General features: G+C 35.5%; 1 protein-coding gene and 1 non-coding gene across 2 annotated transcripts; one reads left to right on the forward strand and one right to left on the reverse strand.

The window, feature by feature from the left end:
- The first annotated feature begins 2,593 nt into the window (after positions 1–2,593).
- On the forward strand, positions 2,594–8,748 carry LOC131928815 (zinc finger protein 883). Its single transcript, XM_059284950.1, has 4 exons — positions 2,594–2,600; positions 3,075–3,164; positions 3,408–3,536; positions 5,987–8,748. Exon 4 carries the CDS (start codon positions 6,011–6,013, stop codon positions 7,922–7,924), a length of 1,914 nt encoding a protein of 637 aa, XP_059140933.1. The 5' UTR covers positions 2,594–2,600; positions 3,075–3,164; positions 3,408–3,536; positions 5,987–6,010; the 3' UTR covers positions 7,925–8,748.
- Positions 8,749–18,887: 10,139 nt separating this feature from the next.
- Trnap-ugg (transfer RNA proline (anticodon UGG)) lies at positions 18,888–18,959 on the reverse strand. The gene has a single exon. It is a non-coding gene; the product is annotated as a tRNA-Pro (tRNA).
- Positions 18,960–22,629: the final 3,670 nt, after the last annotated feature.

A 22,629-nucleotide genomic window follows, 5' to 3' on the forward strand; every position in this document is an offset into this window, starting at 1 on the left:
GACGAACGATCTCTCTAATATTTTGTGAGGTCGTAGACCGACCCCGGAGGATAACAAAAAACATTCCCGTCGAAAAAAATCCCTTAGGGTAGTTAAATTTTTCCAGATGACGTATTTCCTTATAATTGTTTGTTAAAACGTTATTTGTTCAATTTCAAGGGAGTTAATTTTTTAAAAATCATTATTTTTAAAACAATTGTATTTGTATACTCTTTTAAACATAAACAGAAAATGACGAAGTATAGCATTTGCTTCAGTAAAAAAATTAAGTTGTTAATTAAGGTGCGTATCCTAATTAAATAAATAAATAAATTTTAAAAGTCAATGTAATATAAATTATACTGTTCATGGAACCTCTGTAGATAATTCCATTTTAGTCATACATTGCGAACTTTCCAATATTTTCTCTGTAAACGGACTTTAAACAACACACAACATCATTTTCTCTAAAATTAGCATTACTGTTTAAATTTAAACACTCCACACCTCAGCCATCACTAAATAATTAAGTATTCAAATTCTCAAATGTTTTTGAAAACCTAAGCGAAGCTAGGCAGTATGCCTAGTATATCTATATATTGGAAAGAACTTTCTGTTGGGGCCCCATGTGTCTTGGAGCTTGAAGGAAAAACAAGATAATTAAAAAGTCTAGTGACAATTTTAGCGCAATTCCCTTATGTTATCTAAAAATAGCTCTGTCCAAGCGTAAATCAAGAGCAGGGTTAGTAAAACCATTGGTTAGTTATTAAAACGTTTTTTATTAAATTTTTTTTCAGTATTTTAGATGTTTTATTTACAATAGAGTTACATGACTAAAAACCATTGCGCGCCTAGCTACCGAACGTGATGTCGCAGCCATTGAACGTGATTGCGCAGCTATTGAACGTGATGATGCGTGTGGTGTGGTTGGATAAAAATGCCTACTAATTCGGTCCAAATTTTAATAAATTAAAAAAAAAAATTTGTGACCGAACGAAAGGATATTTTTGAAAACTTTCTTCGGCAATATTGATTTAAATTATGGCAGGAATCGATTGGTACATGTTTCAAGTCGCTAAGTGGTCTGGTTGCCGAGATATGGGCAAAAAACTGCATTTTTTCGAGGTTTTTTTGGCTTTTCCGGGAAATCCATGAAAGAAACCCGGAATTTTTTAGGCCTATGTTCATCCTCGTAACTTGCTTAACATAATTGCTTTGGAACTAGTCCTCGATATTGCTTCGTTGAGGAGGAGATACGACTTAAAGCTGCGGACACACATCCATTAATTCATTCATATATCCAGAAATGACGGGTTAATAAACGCAATTCTCCAGAATGGAAATTGCGCTAAAAACAATTTGATGTTTTCAATTTATACTTTTCTCGTATATGAGATATAGAGGAAGTATTGTAATATATATATATATATATATATATATATATATATATATATATATATATATATATATATATATATATATATTATATATTATATATATTATATATATAGACCTATATGAATATGTATGAGTTATAATGCGAATTAATAAAAGGTAATAGATCTACATATTTTTATTTTTAATTGGCAGAAGAGTAGGCCTACTGAAGAGTAGTTTTTAAAAGTTTTGTTATCATCAAGCAACAAGACAGATCTAAACTTCACAACCAACTAGAATTGCAAGGCGTGACAGCGATCACATTCTTTGTGAAGTATTGTTTTTACAAGCTTTTATTTTACTTACTTCCTCTGTCTGTCGACATTCTTATTCTATCTGTCGTCAGTCTGTCGTTATTCTTTAATATTCACTTCAGGTCTGTCTAGAAAAAAAAATTCGGGTAGGCCTACGGCCTACTTTTAGTATTATTAGTGGTTTTTTTTTTTGTCTCATCAAACTATTCCACTCTATTATAATTATACACGCATTATCACGTTCACAAAGGTACACAAATGTTTTTTAGTCATGCAATTCTTTTGTAAATTTAGAACATTTTAAGTACTGAAAAAAAAATCATAAAAATGTTTTAATAACAAACTAACTTAGAGGCAGTTAGAGGGAATATTTACAATTACAACTATGTCCGATAATGGAATCTTTAAAAAATTTTACTAGATCTAGTAGCTAACTAAATAGACACATGGCTGGCTAATGTCAATGCTAACTCTATCCCTAACCCCAACCCTGGTCCTACCATACGCCTAACCCTAATTTCTAACCATAAAATTAGTCGAGATTGCAATACTATTACTATTAACAACCCACACCACTTATTTTATGGAAAAGTCTATTACCGGACACCCGTATTCATTATCTATAATCATCCCAAGCTATATGTAATAATGCACTTAAAAGTAGAAAATAAATTAGGGCCCAATGCACTACTATTAATATAACTATAAAGAAAAGCCTGGGCCACTTGGCCTATATACTTTATTTTTACTTAATTATCTTTATTTACTAATATTTAGGAATAGACCCACGCTTTATTACATAAAAAATTGTTATTAAAACGTTTTTTATGAATTTTTTTTGGAGTGAATAAGTATTTTTGAATTCTATATAAAGCATTCTAAAAATAGGGGAAATCTCATGATATTTGATATAGAGTCAGAAATTATCGGGTAAGTAATGTTTGTTGAGCTTCATTAACATTCGTTACTCTGCAACTGGCAACTACTAACATAATTTATTTGACCATTGAAATAAAAATAAAGTCAAGTACATTAAATTAATGTTTTAACTAACTTTAAAGTTTAATTGACAGAAAATTAGCAACAATTAGGAGATCTAAATATTAATAATAAGGTATTTTAAGAAGCACAGACAAAAACTTGCAGAAGAAATGCGATAACTAGGTCTTGGTCTAGTCTAGTAAAAAAGAATATTAGATTTAGGGCCTACTAAAAGTAGTAAGAAGAACTAGAACAATGTTTGGTAGCTGCAATGATTAACAGATACACTTAGAGTAATTAGAAATACATAATAATTAGGCCTAGCAAAACAGTAGGCTATTTAAAATGTAACTAAAATCACTATATGCACATTTAAAAAATTATGTATTAAAAATAATATGGCACCAAAAAAAATGTTTACAGAATGGTGTGACAGACTACGCCAAGGTTTTACTGTTTTTTACTGCTGTACAATTCCGGAATAATAACAGACGCTATATCATACCAAAACAGGTATCGGGAATATTATTCAACACCCCATACATATCTAACTAATAAACTCATACAATAATATACAAATTTAGGCCCATTAATACATAATCTACTACTTAAGGCCTATAAATTAATACAATAGGATATTATCATTATGTTTGAAATTAAGATATATTTTGACCTGGGTAAGTTAATGAAGCAGTGTTTATTTCCTTTCAAATTTGCTGTCTTCTGATTGAAAATGCTTAATATTTCATTTGCAAGCACATTGGGCGTGGTAGTGGTAGAGTCAACAATGCGGCAGCTAATATTCATAGCCCTGGAGCTTTGAGTTCGAACCCTGGGTTTGCACGACCGGAAAAAATCGTCACTTGTTTGTTTGCACCCTGGTTGGTGAGTTCAAGAGGCCTATACTATAGTATAAGTATAGTCATAGAATTGAAACAAGTCATATTTGTGATTGTCGATGTCATCCCTCCACCCCCCTTCCCCCACCCCATTCAAGCAAATTTAAAAACAGACCTACTTCTGGTCATTATTTTTTGTAAGTTCACATACATAGGCTTATAAAATTAGATCTATTATCACACATGATAGATAGCTCTAAAGATCTAGCTAAATCTAGGACTATCATCTGACCTACTACTGCCACTGTACTGTCGGTCTACAAGTACTAGATCAGATTGACCAAGATTCTATTCTTTTTTGTATTATTAACCTGTGCCTACATTGGTTTTAAAATAAAACATTTAAAGTTAATGTCAATATTGAATTACTAAGACAAAAAAATCGAGCCGTCATGATATCTATTTTTAGACTGCGTTCAACCTAGGAAATAGATTTAGTGGGCCACATCTCATTCATTGCAAATTTAGCCTACTGTTTTCAGTGTCATGATTGTGTTATTTGTTTTTGTTATTAATGCAAATGGCATTAGTATTATTTTTTAATTCATTAGATCTAACTTCGGGTTAGGCTTAGGGGCTAGGCCTTTATGCTTAAGGGTAAGGGATAGTCTAAGAAACTAAGGAAAGGAAAGCATTAAGATCAGTTTATTTCTTCTTAAACAGAAGAGGATAAAATTTATCCTCGTGTGAGATGGTCTAAGCATGCTGTATATTTCCTCTATCACAGAGACGTAGGAATGGAGGCCAGGGGTGCAGACTGCACCAGGTGACACCATTTAAGGGGGGGGGGTGTGACACCAATGCCAAATAAACCAGGAGTGATCTCCCCTAAACTTTTGCAAATATTCATATACAACACTACGGGGGATGGCAACTTAAACTTTTAAAACAGATTTGCCCACCAAGTAAACACCTAACAATGTGTGTATAATAGTGCTGAATCAGAGGCGTATCCAGGTTTTCGTTGTAGGGGGAGCGATTAGAGCAAAAAAAGGCGCCGAATTTCTATATACGTGTATTATATATATATATATATATATATATATATATATATATATATATATGTATATATAATTACTAGATGTATGTCATTACTTCGCTATGATGAGGAGGGGGGTTGTAACTGTAATCGTAATCACTATCGCCCAAACTGTAAGAATACTACTACTTCATCGTGATGACGTTGTTGACCTTGTCAAAATGTCCCCACCACTACGCAGTTTGCTCATAAGTGAATTTAAATAGAGATGCCACATCAGTTGTATTTGTTTCTGTTTTGTAATTTAAAAAAAATTAATAACACGATTCAAACTGTATATATAAAGTAATTATGTGTGAAGTTTTATGTTATAACATTTTCTAATTCAATTATTCGTAAGCAAATACATTATACAGCTGCCTTAAACTTAACACCCCTCTTGCCAAGTGGTACTACCGTAAATGTTTTTTAAACATTGCAATGCATCGTAAAGATTATTTTTAGAATCGCAAACTGGTGCAGCTGTTAATATGTGTTGTAAATGTAGACACTACTAGACTAGTACAATGATGCTTAATTGCTGCATGAAAAGAAATCTTGTGATTTACATAGATGTGCCGACCAAAAATATTTTTTAACAAATATCATTGTTTAAAACTTTGAGTTTAAAAAGTTTCCAAAAAGGCGCCACTTTGCTGAAAATGGCCAGAGGAGGAGCGGCCTCTCCCCCTGCTCCCCCCTGCGTACACTACTGTGCTGAATATTATTAGTACTTTATAAATTCACATGTGTTTTTTTAGAAATCGGAAATAGCCTAAATTACTACTTTTGGTCAACGGAAATTACTCAAAATTTGACAGTAGGGACAGTAGGGAGAGAATTGGTTGGATCCTTTACTTATTTGTTAAATTTCATCAATCTATCTGAAATAGTACTCAAGTTATAGGCTATATAAAGTTGAAAAAGTTCCACTTCCATTTACCGGAAATCGCTGAAAAGTTGATATAGATCTACAAATTTGATATCATACTTGTATATGAAATTTCATCAACCTAGCTATAAAGGTACTCTAGTTATTGTGTTCACAGTGACCTAAAATAGATAAAATAAATAAAAATTAATAAACATTGTAGCTCTGTTGGGCTTTTAATTAAAACGTAAAACCTGATTTATAAGCATGTTATAGCAGTAGTACAAATTATAAAAATGTCTACTTATTTTTATTAAATTCAGACCAATTTTTATTACAGAAGGATAAATACTTAGTTACAGCAGGCTTTGTTTAGTGACTGCTGCACATTTTATAGTATCTGTAAAAACTGAATGAAAAAGCCCGAAAGGAGATCATTTATTATAAGGCATCTACAAACTCCAATCTACTGTAGCTACTAGGCCTATACAAACATTTAAAAATTTGAAAACAATTCGAATTAACATTTAAAATATTTTATCCTCAGTTCATTTATAAGAAGCAGGGCAGCATGGGAGAGGCAACATGTGATTTAGATATACAGTCAGATGAATTAACAGAATTTTCATATTCTGAAGATGTGAAGCCAGAGCTATCTACATTATTTTCATCTTCTACTGACATAAAAACAGAAGTATCAACATTTTTGACTTTCCATGATATTAAACCAGACATGACATTTATAACTTCACATAATTTTAAAACCGATGTTACACCAGGGATTTTATCTAGTAGAGAAACAAAAACAGAATATACATTTTCATCTTTTGATGATGTAAAACACAATATGACATTAATAACTTCTCAAGATGTAACAACAGGATTTTTAGTTAATAAAGATATGGAACCTGCTGTATGTACAGGATCGGAAGATATAAAATCAACTTTAGCAACTTTATCGACTAGCGAATATATAAAATCAGAATTAGCAATGTTACCAACTAGCGAAGATATAAAATCAGAATTAGCAACATTATCAACTAGCGAAGATATGAAATCAGAATTAGCAACATTATCAACTAGCGAAGATATAAAATCAGAATTAGCAACCTTATCAAGAAGTGACGATATAAAACCAGATTTATGGACAAAATTTATAGATTTTGAGGACAAACAACAAAAAGGACTAGAAGAAAAGCTAAAACTTCCTGAAGATAATACATTTGTTTCTGTTGATCATCATGAACATTTTTTTCAAAGATCTAACTTGAATAAACATAAACAAGCTCAAGTAGGGGAGATGCCTCTTGAACTTGAATGTGATGATTGTCATAAAAGGTTTTCAAACATTTCTAGTTTAAGTGAACATAAGAAAGTCCATTTAATGGTTAAGCCTTATGAATGTGATGATTGTCATAAAAGGTTTTCAAACATTTCTAGTTTAAGTGAACATAAGAAAGTCCATTTAATGGTTAAGCCTTATGAATGTGATGATTGTCATAAAAGGTTTTCAAACATTTCTAGTTTAAGTGAACATAAGAAAGTCCATTTAATGGTTAAGCCTTATGAATGTGATGATTGTCATAAAAGGTTTTCAAACATTTCTAGTTTAAGTAAACATAAGAAAGTCCATTTAATGGTTAAGCCATATGAATGTGATGTTTGTCATAAAAAGTTTGCATACAGTTCTAGTTTAAGTAAACATAAGAAAGTCCATTTAATGGTTAAGCCTTATGAATGTGATGTTTGTCATAAAAAGTTTGCATACAATTCTTATCTAAGCGAACACAAAAAAATTCATTTAATGGTTAAGCCTTATGAATGTAATGTTTGTCACAAAAAGTTTTCACGCAATTCTTTTCTAAGCATGCACATAAAAGTTCATTTAGGGGTTAAGCCTTATGAATGTGATGTTTGTCATAAAAAGTTTGCATACAATTCTTATCTAAGCGAACACAAAAATATTCATTTAATGGTTAAGCCTTATGAGTGTGATGTTTGTCACAAAAAGTTTTCAAGCATTTCTAGTTTAGGAAACCATAAAAAAATTCATTTCATGGTAAAGCCTTATGAATGTGAACTATGTCATAAAAAGTTTTCACACAGTTCTACTCTAAGAATACACATAAAAATTCATTTAGGGGTTAAGCCTTATGAATGTGATGTTTGTCATAAAAGGTTTTTAAACTCTACTGATTTTAATGGACACAAAAGAATTCATTCAGCAGATAATCCATATGAATGTGATGTTTGTCATAAAAAGTTTTCAGGCCGTTCTGCCCTAAGCAGGCACAAAAAAACTCATTTAGTTGTTAAGCCCTATGAGTGTGATGTTTGTCATAAAATGTTTTCAGACTGTTCTAATTTTATTAGACACAAAAGAATTCATTCAGCAGATAATCCATATGAATGTGATCTATGTCATAAAAAGTTTTCAATTAGTTCTTGTTTAAAGAACCATAAAAAAGTTCATTTTGTAGATTAGTCACATGATTGTGAATGGTTGTCATAAAAGATTTTTAAACAGTTTCTAATTGTCATAGACACAAAAGAATTCATTCAGCAGGTAATTCATATGAATGTGAAAGTTTTCATACAGTTCTACTCTAATCAAACACAAAAAAAAATCATTTAGTGGTTAAGCCTCATGAATATGATTTTTGTCAGAAAGGATTTTCAATTAGTTCTAGTTTAATTAGGCACAAACAAAAATAATATAATATAAATATGATGTTAGTTATGAAAACTTTACCCACAGTAGTGTATGATAATATTTTTTAAATTGTTGAAGCACCAATAGAATAGACATTCTAATCGTCAATTCATTCATTATTTGTATATATTAATTTTAGGATAGCATGTATTAATTCTACTTGTAGGACACTTGTATATATTTTCGTATTTTATATGCAAATACAGCTAAATTGATGTTTATTGCATACATTTAAATGAATATAAAAGATAATAGCAGACTATTATTAATAAGTTATAATAGTAAAATAATCTAATTTAGACCATCCTTGTGGCTGAACATCTATAGTTGATCTTTTCATTGGTCTCAGTCTGAGAAGTGTAAGTTGGGTCATTCCCTAAAACAACTATCAGTTTCTAATGCTTGACACTATTCCACTTTCTTTTCTATTTGTAAACAGTAACACCACACACAAGTTATCAATTAAAAGGCAATAAACATAAAGCTGTAATGGTTATGTTCTGATATTTTGGTATCCTATTTCTAGCATGATTTATGTATTGTTGTGTTTACTTTTTTTTAACACATAAATGAAAATCTTGCTGTAGTCAAAAGCTATGGGAATAATAAAAAAATAAAAATTTCTTACTAAATGTATTTTTTTTTTATTATAGTATTTTACTTTTACTAATAATGTCTATTAAAAATTCCTCTAAGACCAATGTGTGTTGTATCCTGGGGTTTACTTGACCCTCATCTGATGATTTAATGCCTTAACATGACAGGTTGTTGAGGTCAGTGTCAGACAACAAAGGCTTGCTTGTCATGTGATGTTAACATTTGACTTTTCTGTTCAAATATTTTTCAGTAAAAACTTTTTATTCAAATGCAAAAAGAAATGTAAAGTGTCTTTCTAATCATGGGTACTGTAAACCATTTGTATTAACTTATATGAATATATTTAATAGCACACATAACACCACATCGTCTTACCCTACATTTAAAACAACTGTTGAAAATATGCAGATATAATAACAGAAAAATTAAATCTTTTTAATTTTCTCATAACTTTTTCCTCAATTTATGGTTAACTAGAACGTTACAGGAGAGGGTTCTGCAAAAACAAATCTTTTTATAGATTCTCACGGGCAGCGACCAGGGATGGTGCAATGTTCTCTATTTTACTGTATATAAAAAAGGAGGATGCGGTTCGACACGGTTCATGCGAGTACCATGAAACTTTGGTGAGTAAATCAGAATACTCCTGGTGAGGTTTCTGCAGAATTCGCAGGGATGACGCCCCGAACGGTGCGATTTTCCTCAAAACAAAATTCTTAAATTTGCGAAATGATTGCACATCACATGCTGTGTTAAATGAAAAACTGTTCTCACAATTTTGGTATAGTATGCACCATCCATACCCAAACGTGACATTGATTGCCTTTAGAGTTTTAGTTCCTTTTGTCTCTACATATCTTTGCAAGAATAGATTTTCAACACTTCCTCAACTAAAAACAAAACAATGAAATAAAGTAAATGTTGAGAAGGACATGAGGTTGGCGTTAACAAAAACGCAATCGCGAATTTCGAGACGAGTTATTAGAATGCAATTTTATCGTATTAAAACAGTTATTAAGAATAATTCATATTGAAAGTCTACTTAAATTATTATTTTAGTTATTTTAGTGCATATTCATTTCCTACTAATTTCGACTTTTTTGGAGGTCGCGGGTCACTTACTTTTTATAAAAGGGTGTCGCCAATCGAAAAAGTTTGGGAACCACTGTATTAGAGCGATCAACAATAAAATAATCAGTTTTTTTGTCCCACTTGTAAAATTTACATTTTCGAAGTTAGACGGTTTGCGACCGAGACCATCGATATGTATATATATATATATATATATATATATATATATATATATATATATATATATATATATATATATATATATATATATATATATATATATATATATATATATATATATATACTAGCCGTCCCGGCCAGGCCCTGCTCTGGCTTCTGTGAAAAACCTTTCTGTTAAAGACCATTACCTGTGTGTTTAGTAATCATCATAAACCCGGCATTGCCCACCCAAACCACAACCAACCAAAACACCAAAACGCAAACATAACGCTAACACAATTACAAAAGAAAACAAAAACCTAACAAACACAACCACAACCACAAACACCAATACAAACACAAAGAAAAAACAAACAAAAAAGCAAACGAAAACAAAAACCTAACAACAAACCCAACCACAAACACCAATACCAACAAAAAAAAACGAAAAAGCAAACGAAAACAAACCAAATCCAAACGCAAAACCAACCAAAAACACAAATACAAACCCAAACAAAAAAACACAAACAAAAACGAAAAAAGAAAGAACAAAAACGAACCAAATCAAAACGCAACCACTAACGCAAACCCACCTAAACACAAAGAAAACACTAACGCGATCATAAACGCCCGGGGCGGAATCACCTGTTTTAGCTTAATGAACGACTATAGTACCCCAACTTATTCACAGTCTTTTGCACTCACTTAAACGAACGCGCCTGTTTCAATTTAATGAACAAATTTAATACTCCAAGCTTATCCGTAAAATACCTACAACATTTGCACTTGATCAATCCCCGCTAATTATGTAATTATTTTTTTTTCCCAACCCCAAAACAAAGTAATAAAAAGTAAATTATTTTCCACGAATGCAATGGTTTTATAAAGGGAAGTAATTGTTTTCCTAATTTATCAAAGGGAAGTAAGTGCTATAGGACTAAATAAAGACATAATTAGAATTTTTGTAAAAGATGATATTTTTTTAAAACTTGCGTTGAATGAACATGCCGACAATTATTACTATAATTTGAAAAATGAAAATTATTTCCCAACACTTTCAATAGTAATTTTTTAACTCATAAATTTAGAGAAATGCGCACGATAATATTATAACACTTTAATCCATCCAAGACCAACGACAAACATATGCATTACAGAATTGAGCTTTATATATATATATATATATATATATATATATATATATATATATATATATATATATATATATATAGGGCCCCTGGGGAGCAAAGGGCTGCAACTACACATTTCCAGTGGACTCGGTTTAGGGCTGCTCCCTTAATCTGTGCCCATGTGAACACAACTGTCTTGGCCTCTTCCTCAACCGTTCTTTTCCATGTTTTCTTTGGCCGGCCTACTTTCCCTTTTCCCCGTGCATTCCAGTCCATAGCATTTTTTGCAATATTTTCTTTTCTCTTCTTAACGTTTGTCCGATCTAGAGTTTCTTCCAGGCATCTCTTCGAACGAAATTAAATTTATATAGAAAATATATACTTTTAACAGTGTCCGCTCCCCCCCCCCCCACCCCCGAACGAAGATAGTCTACCGCCCACACCCCCCCCCCCGAAAATTTCAAGTGCCCCCCCCCCCCCCCAGGAGAAAAAAGTCATGAAGAAACACTGGGCCGATCCATCACCATTTATGGGCCTGGATGTCCTTTTCTGTTTGCTGTTGCTTTAAAATTTGCCACAGGTCTTTGTTTGATATTTTGTCTGGTCATCTTATTTTAATTATATGTTGTAAGCATTTGTTTGTGAACGACTGTAGCCTCTCGGTATTTGCCTTTGTAACCCTCCAAGTCTCCGGGCCATAGAGCAATACTGCCTTGACATTTGTGTTGAAAATCACAATTTTGCTCAGAATGACAGGGCCGTGCACCTCCACATCGGGCGCAGTGAGTTGAAGGCACATCTAACCTTGTTGGTACGGCATTTTATGTCCTCGTCTGCTCCCCTGTCCTTATTGATCACGCTTCCCAGATATGTGAATATGTTTGTTTCTCGTAAATCTTCTCCATTTAGCTGTATGGGCAGGTCCTGGTTGTTATTGATTCTGATGACCTGTTTTATTTTTTATTGATTTTTAGTCCTACTTTGGAGGCTTCTTCCGATAGCCGATTCAGTTTGGCTTGTGTATGTGTAAGCCCTGCTAGGGGGGATACCTAAAATCTATCTACCCTTCCCTAGGCTTATCTATTACCGTCCGGTCAGTGCAAGCCCGGCTAAAGCCAGACTGGTTAATAACCTAACCTTAGTCTAAATTAAAAACAAAAAACTTTTAACAATTTAATAAAATTTATTTCATGGAACCAATCAAAATATAAAAAATAAAAAATAAAAACTACTGAATACACAAAACCCGACTAAAGAAACTCAACGGGACAAAAAAAATATACAAAACAATTTAACGTAACAAAACATTACGTTCGACTATTTGATGGTGCTGCACCGACTTATGATGTCTAGGATGGTCCAGGCCCTGACACACAGAAACCTCCCTTCATCCATTCTCGACATCCAAAAGTCCACACCAAACAAAACACTACGTAAAACCACTACGTACAATACGTTACGTACAATACATTACGTAGAAAACAATACGTACACAACAAACCTTTTACACCAAACAAAACACCCAGCCAAGTCGCACAAGCAACCTCACTCCAACGCACGAAGCGCGACCACAGAAGCTGACCTGACCTACATTCTGGCGGTCAAAAAAGAAAGAAAATGTCCGAGTGGTCAGTTTATATACTGACCGCTACGGGCGGAAGGGGGACCCCGTGGCCGCTCCCCATTGGATCATCCACTCGCAGATTCGCACCAAATAAAATGATACAAAATAAATAATCCATTCACCCGCTCACATATGTTGATGCTTGTGAGATAGTAGGCAGATGTCATCGAGCAAAATCAAGATCTTCCAGTCTTTTAGTGAAACTCCACTGGATTCCTGTGTCGTTTTTGTGGTTTTCAGCATGATCCAGTTGATTACCATCAAGAATATCATTGGCGATAGCATACATCCCTGTCTTACTCCCTTCGTCACCGTGAGTGGTTTTGTTAGTTTTCCTTTGTGTATTACCTGGCTGGTGGAGTCTTCTTATAGTTTCTGTGTGATAGATATACATTTTTTTGGGTATTCCATAGTGGCTCATTAGCTTCAAGATAACATCTTTATTCCCACTGTCAAACGCCTATGCGGAGTCGACAAAATTCATGTATAGGGGGAATTGCCACTCGAGGGACTGTTCAATAATGATGCACAGTGTGGCAATGTGGTCAGTACACGACCTGTCTTGACGAAAACCAGCTTTTTCTGGTCTCATCTTTTGTCCAAAGCATCTCTAAGTCTCTCTAGGATGATTCATGTCAGCACCTTACTTTGGAGTGAAAGAAACATTATCCCTCTCCAGTTGTAGCATTGTGTCAGGTCTCCCTTCTTTGACGGTTTTATCAGGTAGCCCAGTTTCCAGTCAGATGGGATTATCTCATCTTCTAAAATCTGCTTAAGTAGAGGATGTAATATGTCTGCTGATATGGCTGGGTCTGCTTTGAGTGCCTCTGGTGGGATGCCGTCCGGGCCAGCTGCTTTGCCATTTTGCATGTTCTTTATTGCTCTTATTATTTCTAACTTTGTGGGTGGATCTGTACACACATTTAGTGGGTGATTTGCAGGTGGTATATCGGGGAAGTTTGATGAGAGAGGATGGTTTGACATCTTATCAAAGTGCTGTACCCATCTGTTTCTCTGTTCTGCGTCACTTGTTATGATATTTCCTACTTTATTCTTCACTGGTTTGTTGGGATTAATATTTTTGCCTGATATGGTTCTGGTTACTTCATAGAGCATCTTCATGTTTCCGTGTCCTGCTGCAGTTTCTGCCTCTGCTGTCCTTTGAACTGTCTTTTGTCTTTTTTGCACTTTTTCTTACCATGCGACTTACTTCCCAATAATGTGTTCTGAGGTTTGTTTTCTCTTTCACATCCTTACATTTGTTCATAGTCTGCTTTATCTCTTTTCTAGCTTCAATTTTGGCCCATGTCTCTGTTGTGATCCATTCTTTTTGTTCATATTTTTTCCTTTCCAATATGTCAGTGCATATTGACTCCCATAGTTCCTGTATTCCTATCAATTTTGGCTCAACTGTTTCTTCTGCCAGACTGGAGAGTGCTTCATACCTATTTTTTTTTTACCGCACGGTTAAAGTTTATCAGCTCGATCCCTGTAGGATTTTAGTTTTGATTTTAGTATTGCAACCACGAGTTGGTGGTCTAAGGCTGCATCCGCATCTCGTTTCGCCCTAACATCCACTAAACTTCTTCTCCACTTTCTGGAAACTGTGATGTGATCAATTTGGTTCTTTGTTTTGCCATCGGGTGACGTCCAGGTGGTTTTATGTATATTTTTATAAGAGAAAATTGTCCCCCCCCCCCCTATAATTAGATCATTAAATGCACAGAAATCAGCAAAGAGTTCCCCATTTTCATTTATTATGCCTATTCCATTTTCCCCCATTGTGAGCTCCCGATCTTCATTTTTTGTTCTAACCTTGGCATTCATGTCTCCCAAAACTATCTTTATATCTCTTTTTGGTGATTTGTCAATTTGAGCTTGCAGGGCGCTGTAGAAGTCCTCTTTCTCTTCATCTTTTGCAGCATTTGTGGGTGCACTGAATTAAAGTTGTTTTCCTTCCCTTGGCATTGAAACGAGCTGCTATGAGTCGTGGCGAGATTGGTTCCCATGCAATCAAGGCATTTGTTGCTTCTGGAGACATCATTATGGCTACACCCTTTGTGTGTTCATGATTTTCGTCCTCGTGGCCTGAGTAGATGGCAGTCTCTCCCGAGACCAACCTAGTTTGGCCACTGCCATTCCATCGTGTCTCACTTAATCCAAGGACTTTTAATTTATACCTTCTCATTTCTTTGGCGACCTGGGCTGATCTGCTGCTTTCATGTAAGGTTCTGATGTTCCAGGTCCCTAATCTGTATTTAGTCTTGGGCGTTAATCACTCCCTTCTTGCGGCGCAAATGCATGCCTGCATGAGCTAGTCTCTACCTACCGCGATAGCGGTGTATCAAAGAGAACCTGGCGGCAGCTTCTGTGTTAGGACATTCAGTGGCGTAGCTAGGATCAATGAACACGAACACAGGGTTCTAAACCACGCGTGAATTAAAGTCGGCTGTTCGGCAGAACCATCCCAAGGAACCGGTAGGTATTTTTAACCCTTTCCCGGCGACTGAGTGTAATCGACTCAAAGTCGCTATATTTTTGCTCATATCTCGAGTCTCGTTTTATACATTTTTCTGGGCCTCATTCCCATCTATAAGGTGGTTGGGGTGAACACATTGGAGGTTGTAAATTTTAAAAATATTCGTAAAAAAATTTTTTAAGAGGGTTTGAAATTTTTTTATACGGTCCCTGGCAACTGGGTGCTACACACCCAAACACAATTTTGAATGGAAAAAAATATTTATAACTTATAAACTCGTTCCTAAATATTTGTTTTTACTCATTCTAAGTTAAGTCATTGTGTTACATTTTCAAAGTTTAACTATAAATTAACAATCTGAAGGTATTTGAGTAACAAAAATATCAAACAGGATTGAAGTTTGAAGTAATCAACTTTAGTAATAAAATAATAGAACATTAACACGTTTTAATAATTTGCACCTCAGAGAGCACTGTTGTTAGATAAAATTAAAATAACTGGACATTTTCTTTTGCTGGCAGGTAACTTTAGTTTTCTTTGACAAAATATGGGCACCCTTTTAGTGGTGTTACATGAGTCACATGCCCAAAATATTTTAATTCCATACTTATCGGAATTGCTTGGTATGTATTGGATAAATCTACTCCCACCTCTAAAATCAACTAGTTGCCCAATTAGTAATGATCTCTCCAGAAACATAACACCCTGCTAAATTTGTATGGAAAATCTACCATAATTGAAGCAAATATACCATGAGCCTGATGGACTGTTAGTGTTATTGTTGTGAAAGTGAATCTGACCCAGAAGGTTGCTGAATCTCTTCATAGAAAATTCTGCCTTCAAAAACTTCAATAATTAGAACTGAATTGACATACAATTAAATTGTTTTTCTACAGAGTGCCAGTGTCTCCTCTTGCTTTCTCTCCATCCCTGCTAATGCAGTCAAATATTGGTTGTATTATTTTTGTATTCACGTACAGAAGAAATATTTCAGGCAGTGGTCTAGTGTACTGTTACTTTGTCTTTCTAGAAAATATTTCTTTTTCTTCACTTTGCACCATCAGTTTCATTTCATTATGAGTGCCAACTGTTGACACATTATTGATAGTTGAAATGCAGTATATTGGGTAGACCTCATCATCAGAGCTGCTTGAAACTGAACCAGCGTTGTCTTCTACTTATGGCTGCCATTCTTCATCTTCTACCTCTGATACTGGTGACTGCCATTCTTCATCTTCTACCTCTGATATTGATGGCTGCCGTTCTTCATCTTCTACCTCTGATACTGATAGTTCATACTCAAAACTTGTTGGTCATTTTCACCTGCTATACTAAAACTGGCAAATATATTCCTATATCATTAGCACTTGAGTTTAGACAAAAGCGTTCAAGACTTGTTTCTGTTGTGTCCTCAATAACGTTTATGACTATTTATAAACCTTACTCTCAGGGTCACAACCTGTAGAACACCCACCCCACTCCATGTTTAATCAATTCATTGCCCAGTATCAACTTTCAAGCAGCATTACAAAGTTGTTTTGCCTTTTTGTCCTCATTCGTACTCCTAATGAGGTTAATTTCAGGTTACTCTAAAATGCTCGATTGTCTCTATCTACATTCCAGAGCTCCCTAAAAGAGTACAAATCACCATATATGTCCTCCCACAGGCAATCTTACCCCTGCATTTCATTAACCTATTGTAACTCTAAACTACAGTTCTGTCTGTAACTGCAAGTCAGAGCTCCAGCATAGAGTATAAATCACTACATGTGTCCACCCACAGGTTAACTCTTGCTTGAGAATCCCATCAACCTGTAGTATCATATTACAGCTCAACAGAGCCGGCGTTAGGGGGTGGCGAACGGGACGGTCGCCATAGGCCCCGCGCTTGAAGGGGCCCCGCGCTTCAGCAATGTCATTGTTATCTGAATTAGTTCGTAAACTTAAAAAAAAATTGTTGCTGAATTCAATTGGGAAAAACTAAATGGTCGAATACCGACGTTGTTGATTGTTATAACTGAGGCCACGGTCGATGTTGGTGAGTCACACCTGAACTGGGACAGGCCGTAATTCGATACAAAAACAGTGTCACACCTCCCCTTTGTGTAGGGTACGGTCGCCTGGCATTTGACCTGAGCTGACTGGAGATGGCGGTCGAGAATTAGCCCACGACGTAAAGAGATACCCTATTGTATGCGGACCCATGAAGACGTCCTTTTAGTGAGCAGACGGGATGTCTGTAGTAGACAGTTAGTGACCTGATGAACTCTAGTCCTGATTTTCTTGTTGTAGATGTCGTATAATGTCGTATATGTACAGTGTTTCTTCCAGACTTTTTTCTCCGGGGGGAAGGGGCACTTGAAATTTGGGGGGGGGGGGGGGCGGATACTGTTAAAAGTATATATTTTCTATATAAATTCTATAAATTTCATTTCGTTTTCGGGCAAGCCCCCCCCCCTCCCCGAAGAGATGCCTGGAAGAAACTCTATATGTAGGCCGGTATAACAAAATTAACATTCACTTGCGTGCAGAGGGGTGGGAGGAGGGCGACAAGGGCGGTGGGGGGGGGGGCTTAGGATCTATATCAGGCAGCATTAAACAGAGTGACTTATTATTATTTTTTGGAAGAAAGTTAAAACTGTTGTTATGTTGTGTCACCTTAAGGATTCACCCGTTCAATAATTAAGACAATATTTTTTTTGGTTTTAAAATATTGTATGAATTCTAAACAAATTTTGAAGTCTATACTGTTTTTGATACATCAGGCCGAGTTCGCTGTATTGTAAACTTTATTTTCCTAATTATTCGGCACGTGATTAAATTTTCTTAAGTGATTTGGTATGAATTACATAACTGTCAAAAGAGATTTAAAATCTTAGCAAAGGAAAAAAAAAACTACGAACATTGGGTTAATACATGGGAGAGATAAAAATCTGTTATTATAGTGGAAAGTTTGACATTAGCTTATAAACTCCAAAACATTTTTGTTATTATGTGTACATCACATTACATAGGCCTTTATACATATATATATATATATATATATATATATATATATATATATATATATATATATATATATATATAATGGAAAGGCCCCGCGCGGATGGTTGGCCCTAGGCCCCGCGTATTCCTAACGCCGGCTCTGCAGCTCAACCATTGACAACAATGTGTCTTGTGTTCCCCATGGCCTCTGTGCCCTGAATACCTTAACTGTGTCAGTATCGTTACCCATCCCACAATGAACAAAGAAAAAAAATTACTATAAGAAAGTCTTTGGGTGTTATCTACCCAGTTGCCGGGAATTAGAAGAAATAGTATTTCCCACTATAAAAAGTGTCCAGGTATGATCCACCCAGTTGCCGGGGACAGGGTACCAAATATGTTGCCGGGGAAAGGGTTAAGATGCTGCGGATTATAGACTTTTATAAGCCGGTGTAGTCAAATGGTAGAGTGTTCGACTGCTAAACCTAAAGTCACGAGCTCGGATCCCTGGCTTGAGTCGTAGTGCCTCTGACTGAGGGAATATTAAGGCGGCTGGGGATAGTTTCATATGCCGAAGCTAGAGAAACAGGTGAACTCTACAGGTTGGAATATGGCTGCTCATTTCAATTTGGATAGACCTTGATCTGGTTAGGCTTCTGCTATGTTGCTGTAAATATCATCAAAAGTAACGGGCCCGTCCGGGATTTGAACCCGGGACCTCTCGCACCCAAAGCGAGAATCATACCCCTAGACCAACGAGCCGTTGTTATTTCAATTGTAGTTTTAATACGTTTAAAGTTTTGCAACCCTTGTGAGTCCATCTGTTACATCTTAATCTCAACTTTTAAAACTCAGTTTTCTTTTACCAATACTCGTATGCATAACAAGTTGTTTCCCTTGACTTATGATTTTTTCAGCCACTAAATATTTATTGGTGAAGATAGCATTAAACACAGACAGAATTAATCAGAAACAACATTAGAAACAGCATTAAAAAGACAGAATTAAACAGAGACAGCATTAAATAGAGACAGCATTAGAGACATAATTAAACAGAGACAGCATTAAACAGAGACAGCATTAAACAGAAACAGCATTAAACAGAGATTAAACAGAGACAGCATTAAACAGAGACAGCATTAAACAGAGACAGCATTAGAGACATAATTAAACAGAGACAGCATTAAACAGAGACAGCATTAAACAGAGACAGCATTAAACAGAGGCAGCATTAGAGACATAATTGAACAGAGACAGCATTAAACAAAGACAGCATTAAACAGAGACAGCATTAAACAGAGACAGCATTAAACAGAGACTGCATTAAACTGAGACAGCATTAAACACAGACAGCATTAAACAGAGACAGCATTAAACAGAGACAGCATTAAACAGAGACAGCATTAAACACAGACAACATCAGAGACAGCCTTAAAGAGAGACAGCATTAAACATAGACAGCATGAAACAGAGACAGCATAAAACACAGACAACATTAAACAAGGGCGATGTATTAAATACATTCTACTTGAGCTTGGCTTGACTGATATTGGTTTTCTGCTGGGAACGGCATGGTCGGGTAGGAGAGTGTATGTTGTTACCTCCACAAAGGAGGGGCGATAAGTCATGAAAGTGAAAGTGGTTTGAAGGTTTACCTATCTATCTCATGTAGTATTATTTTTTTTCTATACAACAGTATGTGTTAGCTACTGAAGAGCTATCCCTACTCTATCAAGGTGGGAAGTTTTTGTTTTTCGTGTGTCGGATTTTTGGGCCCCATAACGGTCTCTCTCCCCCCCCCCCCCGCACATTTGCAGGGTCGGTTTAGAAGTTCCGCCCTTCCTTCTTTTACTTAGTAAATAATAGTTGTACGTCTATCAGAGTTTACTTTATAATATAGCGGTCCATCGGAGGGGAAGGAATTGGATATGAATGTGAAATTAGGTAATGTATTATCTCCCGTTTTGAAATACCAAAAGCAAAATTTTATTCAAGGGAGGCAACTTGTAAACGAATAGCTAAAATAATCAAAACTACCTCACAGCTGACGAACTAAAAAGAGAGCTATGTATGTTATGTAGCCTATCACCAGCTGAATTTGAAGGTCTGTATAACTATGGGACACTGCGTAAATGGTATGTCACCATTAGATCAAAGGAACTATATGAGAAAATGCACCTAAAAGAATTTCACAGAGATTTGCCACCTGGGGTAACATCCAGATACAGAGTGCAGAGAATATCAATAACCCACGCCGATAAATCTGGGCAAAGGGGCATGCTGAAATGGCTGCCTTCCAAGACAAGCGACGATGATATAATGGCGATTCTGAAATCTATAAGCAGTCAGGACTCAACACCAACATTTAAGAGAATAGACCAATCAAATGTGGTCCAATTCACCATCTCTCTGGAGAAAGAAGATGTGGAGAGTGTCCCACACTATATTATACTTACAAATGAGGCCAACAAGGAGAGCAGAGTCCTTATAATCCTCAATGGGAGGAGGGTGCACAGACAGGCACCTGCCTAAAATGTGTGCGCATTTGAGGACTCGCGCTCTTGACGGCGTCCAGCTAGTAGATGAACAGTACAGGGCAATTGAGCCTTGGGATGCAAATGATAAAGAAGAAGTTAGGGAGCATCTAAGTAGCAATAGAAATTTCTTAAAGCATTGGGGCAGGTATGATGTTGACGGAGAAAGACAAAATGAAATGCTTAGAGAAGCAAGGCATAGAGAGGTAGAAGATGCCTTTGAAGTAGATGGCCAAACTGAAACACATCATACTACTGCAGCATCACAGCAAGTTAACGAAAGCGTAACAGAAACCACCATAGAAGCCGAAGCCATGGAGACAATAGCGATCAGAAATTCCATAGTAACAGGGTCTCAAAAAGATGGGAATCAAGAAAATTTGGAGGCTGTCGACGAAACAATAAATGATATTCTTTCAAGATAACACTAGTTCAGAAAACATAACGAAACCGCTAAAGGAAATTAAAAGCTCACAAAGTATATCAGCAACAAAGGTATCAGGTCAACTGTCATACAGTCAAGCAATCAGTTCAAGTAAAAATCAATTACCTACAGTAAAGCCACCTCAAAGGGTCGTGACCAGGGCCCAACGGGATAGCAAACCAGCGGTTGGAAAGTTTGGCGTTAAAAGACCACCACCATCCAGCCCTCCAGAAACAGATGTTCGAAAGAAAACCCCAAATAATTCATGCTAACTCTGGCAACTTTGAACATCAGGGGGGCTAGGGACAAACACATTATATAAACAACATAATAAATAAACACAATATTGACATCCTACTTTTGCAGGAAACTAACATTTGAACTACAGAAGAAGCAAATAAACTAGATGCATGATTAATATCGACAGTCTCAAGCTAAACATCACTCGATCAGCCCCCAAGTAAATTAACATTAGAACAGTGTTCTATTTCCCAGGTTTTTAAAAGTGCACAACCTGAATGGTAGAAAGAGATACACACCAACCCCCCCCCCCCCACACACACTTCCCACCCCCCCCCCCCCCCCACTCAACCGGACTGGCGGATTTTTCAAGGTAGCGTGCCCTCTTTGCCAAGGGTCAATTTTACGTCATGGAAAGTTTTGGAATGATAGATCAGTATGTGTACTGCAGAGACACTTCTCCCACGGCTACAATGTGAACTTTTGACTCCTCAGCTAAGGACAAAGCACAGTAAGCTAAGTAGTCAGGAGAAACCTAGTTTGCACACCTTATTTTAGTCTAGTTCTTCTGCCATTTTATTTTCTCCATTTGATTATTATATATGCAATTGATGTTCCTGTTTTTGATTTTGATGCTGTGTAAAATCTATCAAATAAATAATTATTACTGATTTAAATGTTTAAAACAATTGAATTAATAAATAAAAAAAAAAACTAATTGAGGACTGTATAGATATAGATGTTTGAAAGGGAAGAGTGTTTGCTTTTACGTGTCTCATTGTAATAACATAGCTTTTCTGATTGCTTAAAATTTGTATCATTTTAATTCTCTGTAATCCCAAATTCATTTCAGCTCTACTTTAAAAAAAAACAACAAATTCCCCCTCTCCCCCCCCCCCCCCCTCGTCGCCTCAGCCCACCACGCCGAGAAAGAGTAAAGAAAATCCCTTGAATCATCATTTAATTACACATTTGCATTTTCAGTTTCAGGTTGGTTTTTAATTTTTATTTTTTTCTTTATATTTAGACGTTTTGTATTAGATCTATGTATAAGTAAACCATCTTAAATGAATGAAAGCAGGCTACACGTAAGAAAGAAATATTACTATTGAAAATCTGTATCAGTCCTCACAAGCCGATGATGAAAACTGTAATACTAAAGCGAACACACAACTGACGCTATAAATTACGTGTCTGAGGCAAAAAAAAAAGAGAAAAAGAAAAAAAAAAAGAA

The sequence above is a fragment of the Physella acuta genome, unplaced genomic scaffold (assembly GCF_028476545.2).
Source record: "Physella acuta isolate Inbredline_101_S28 unplaced genomic scaffold, ASM2847654v3 ptg001552l, whole genome shotgun sequence".
Classification (NCBI taxonomy): domain Eukaryota; kingdom Metazoa; phylum Mollusca; class Gastropoda; family Physidae; genus Physella; species Physella acuta.

Excerpts from the sequence above, each read along its gene's own strand:
- LOC131928815 (XM_059284950.1), top strand. The coding sequence starts at position 6,011 with ATGGGAGAGGCAACATGTGATTTAGATATACAGTCAGATGAATTAACA.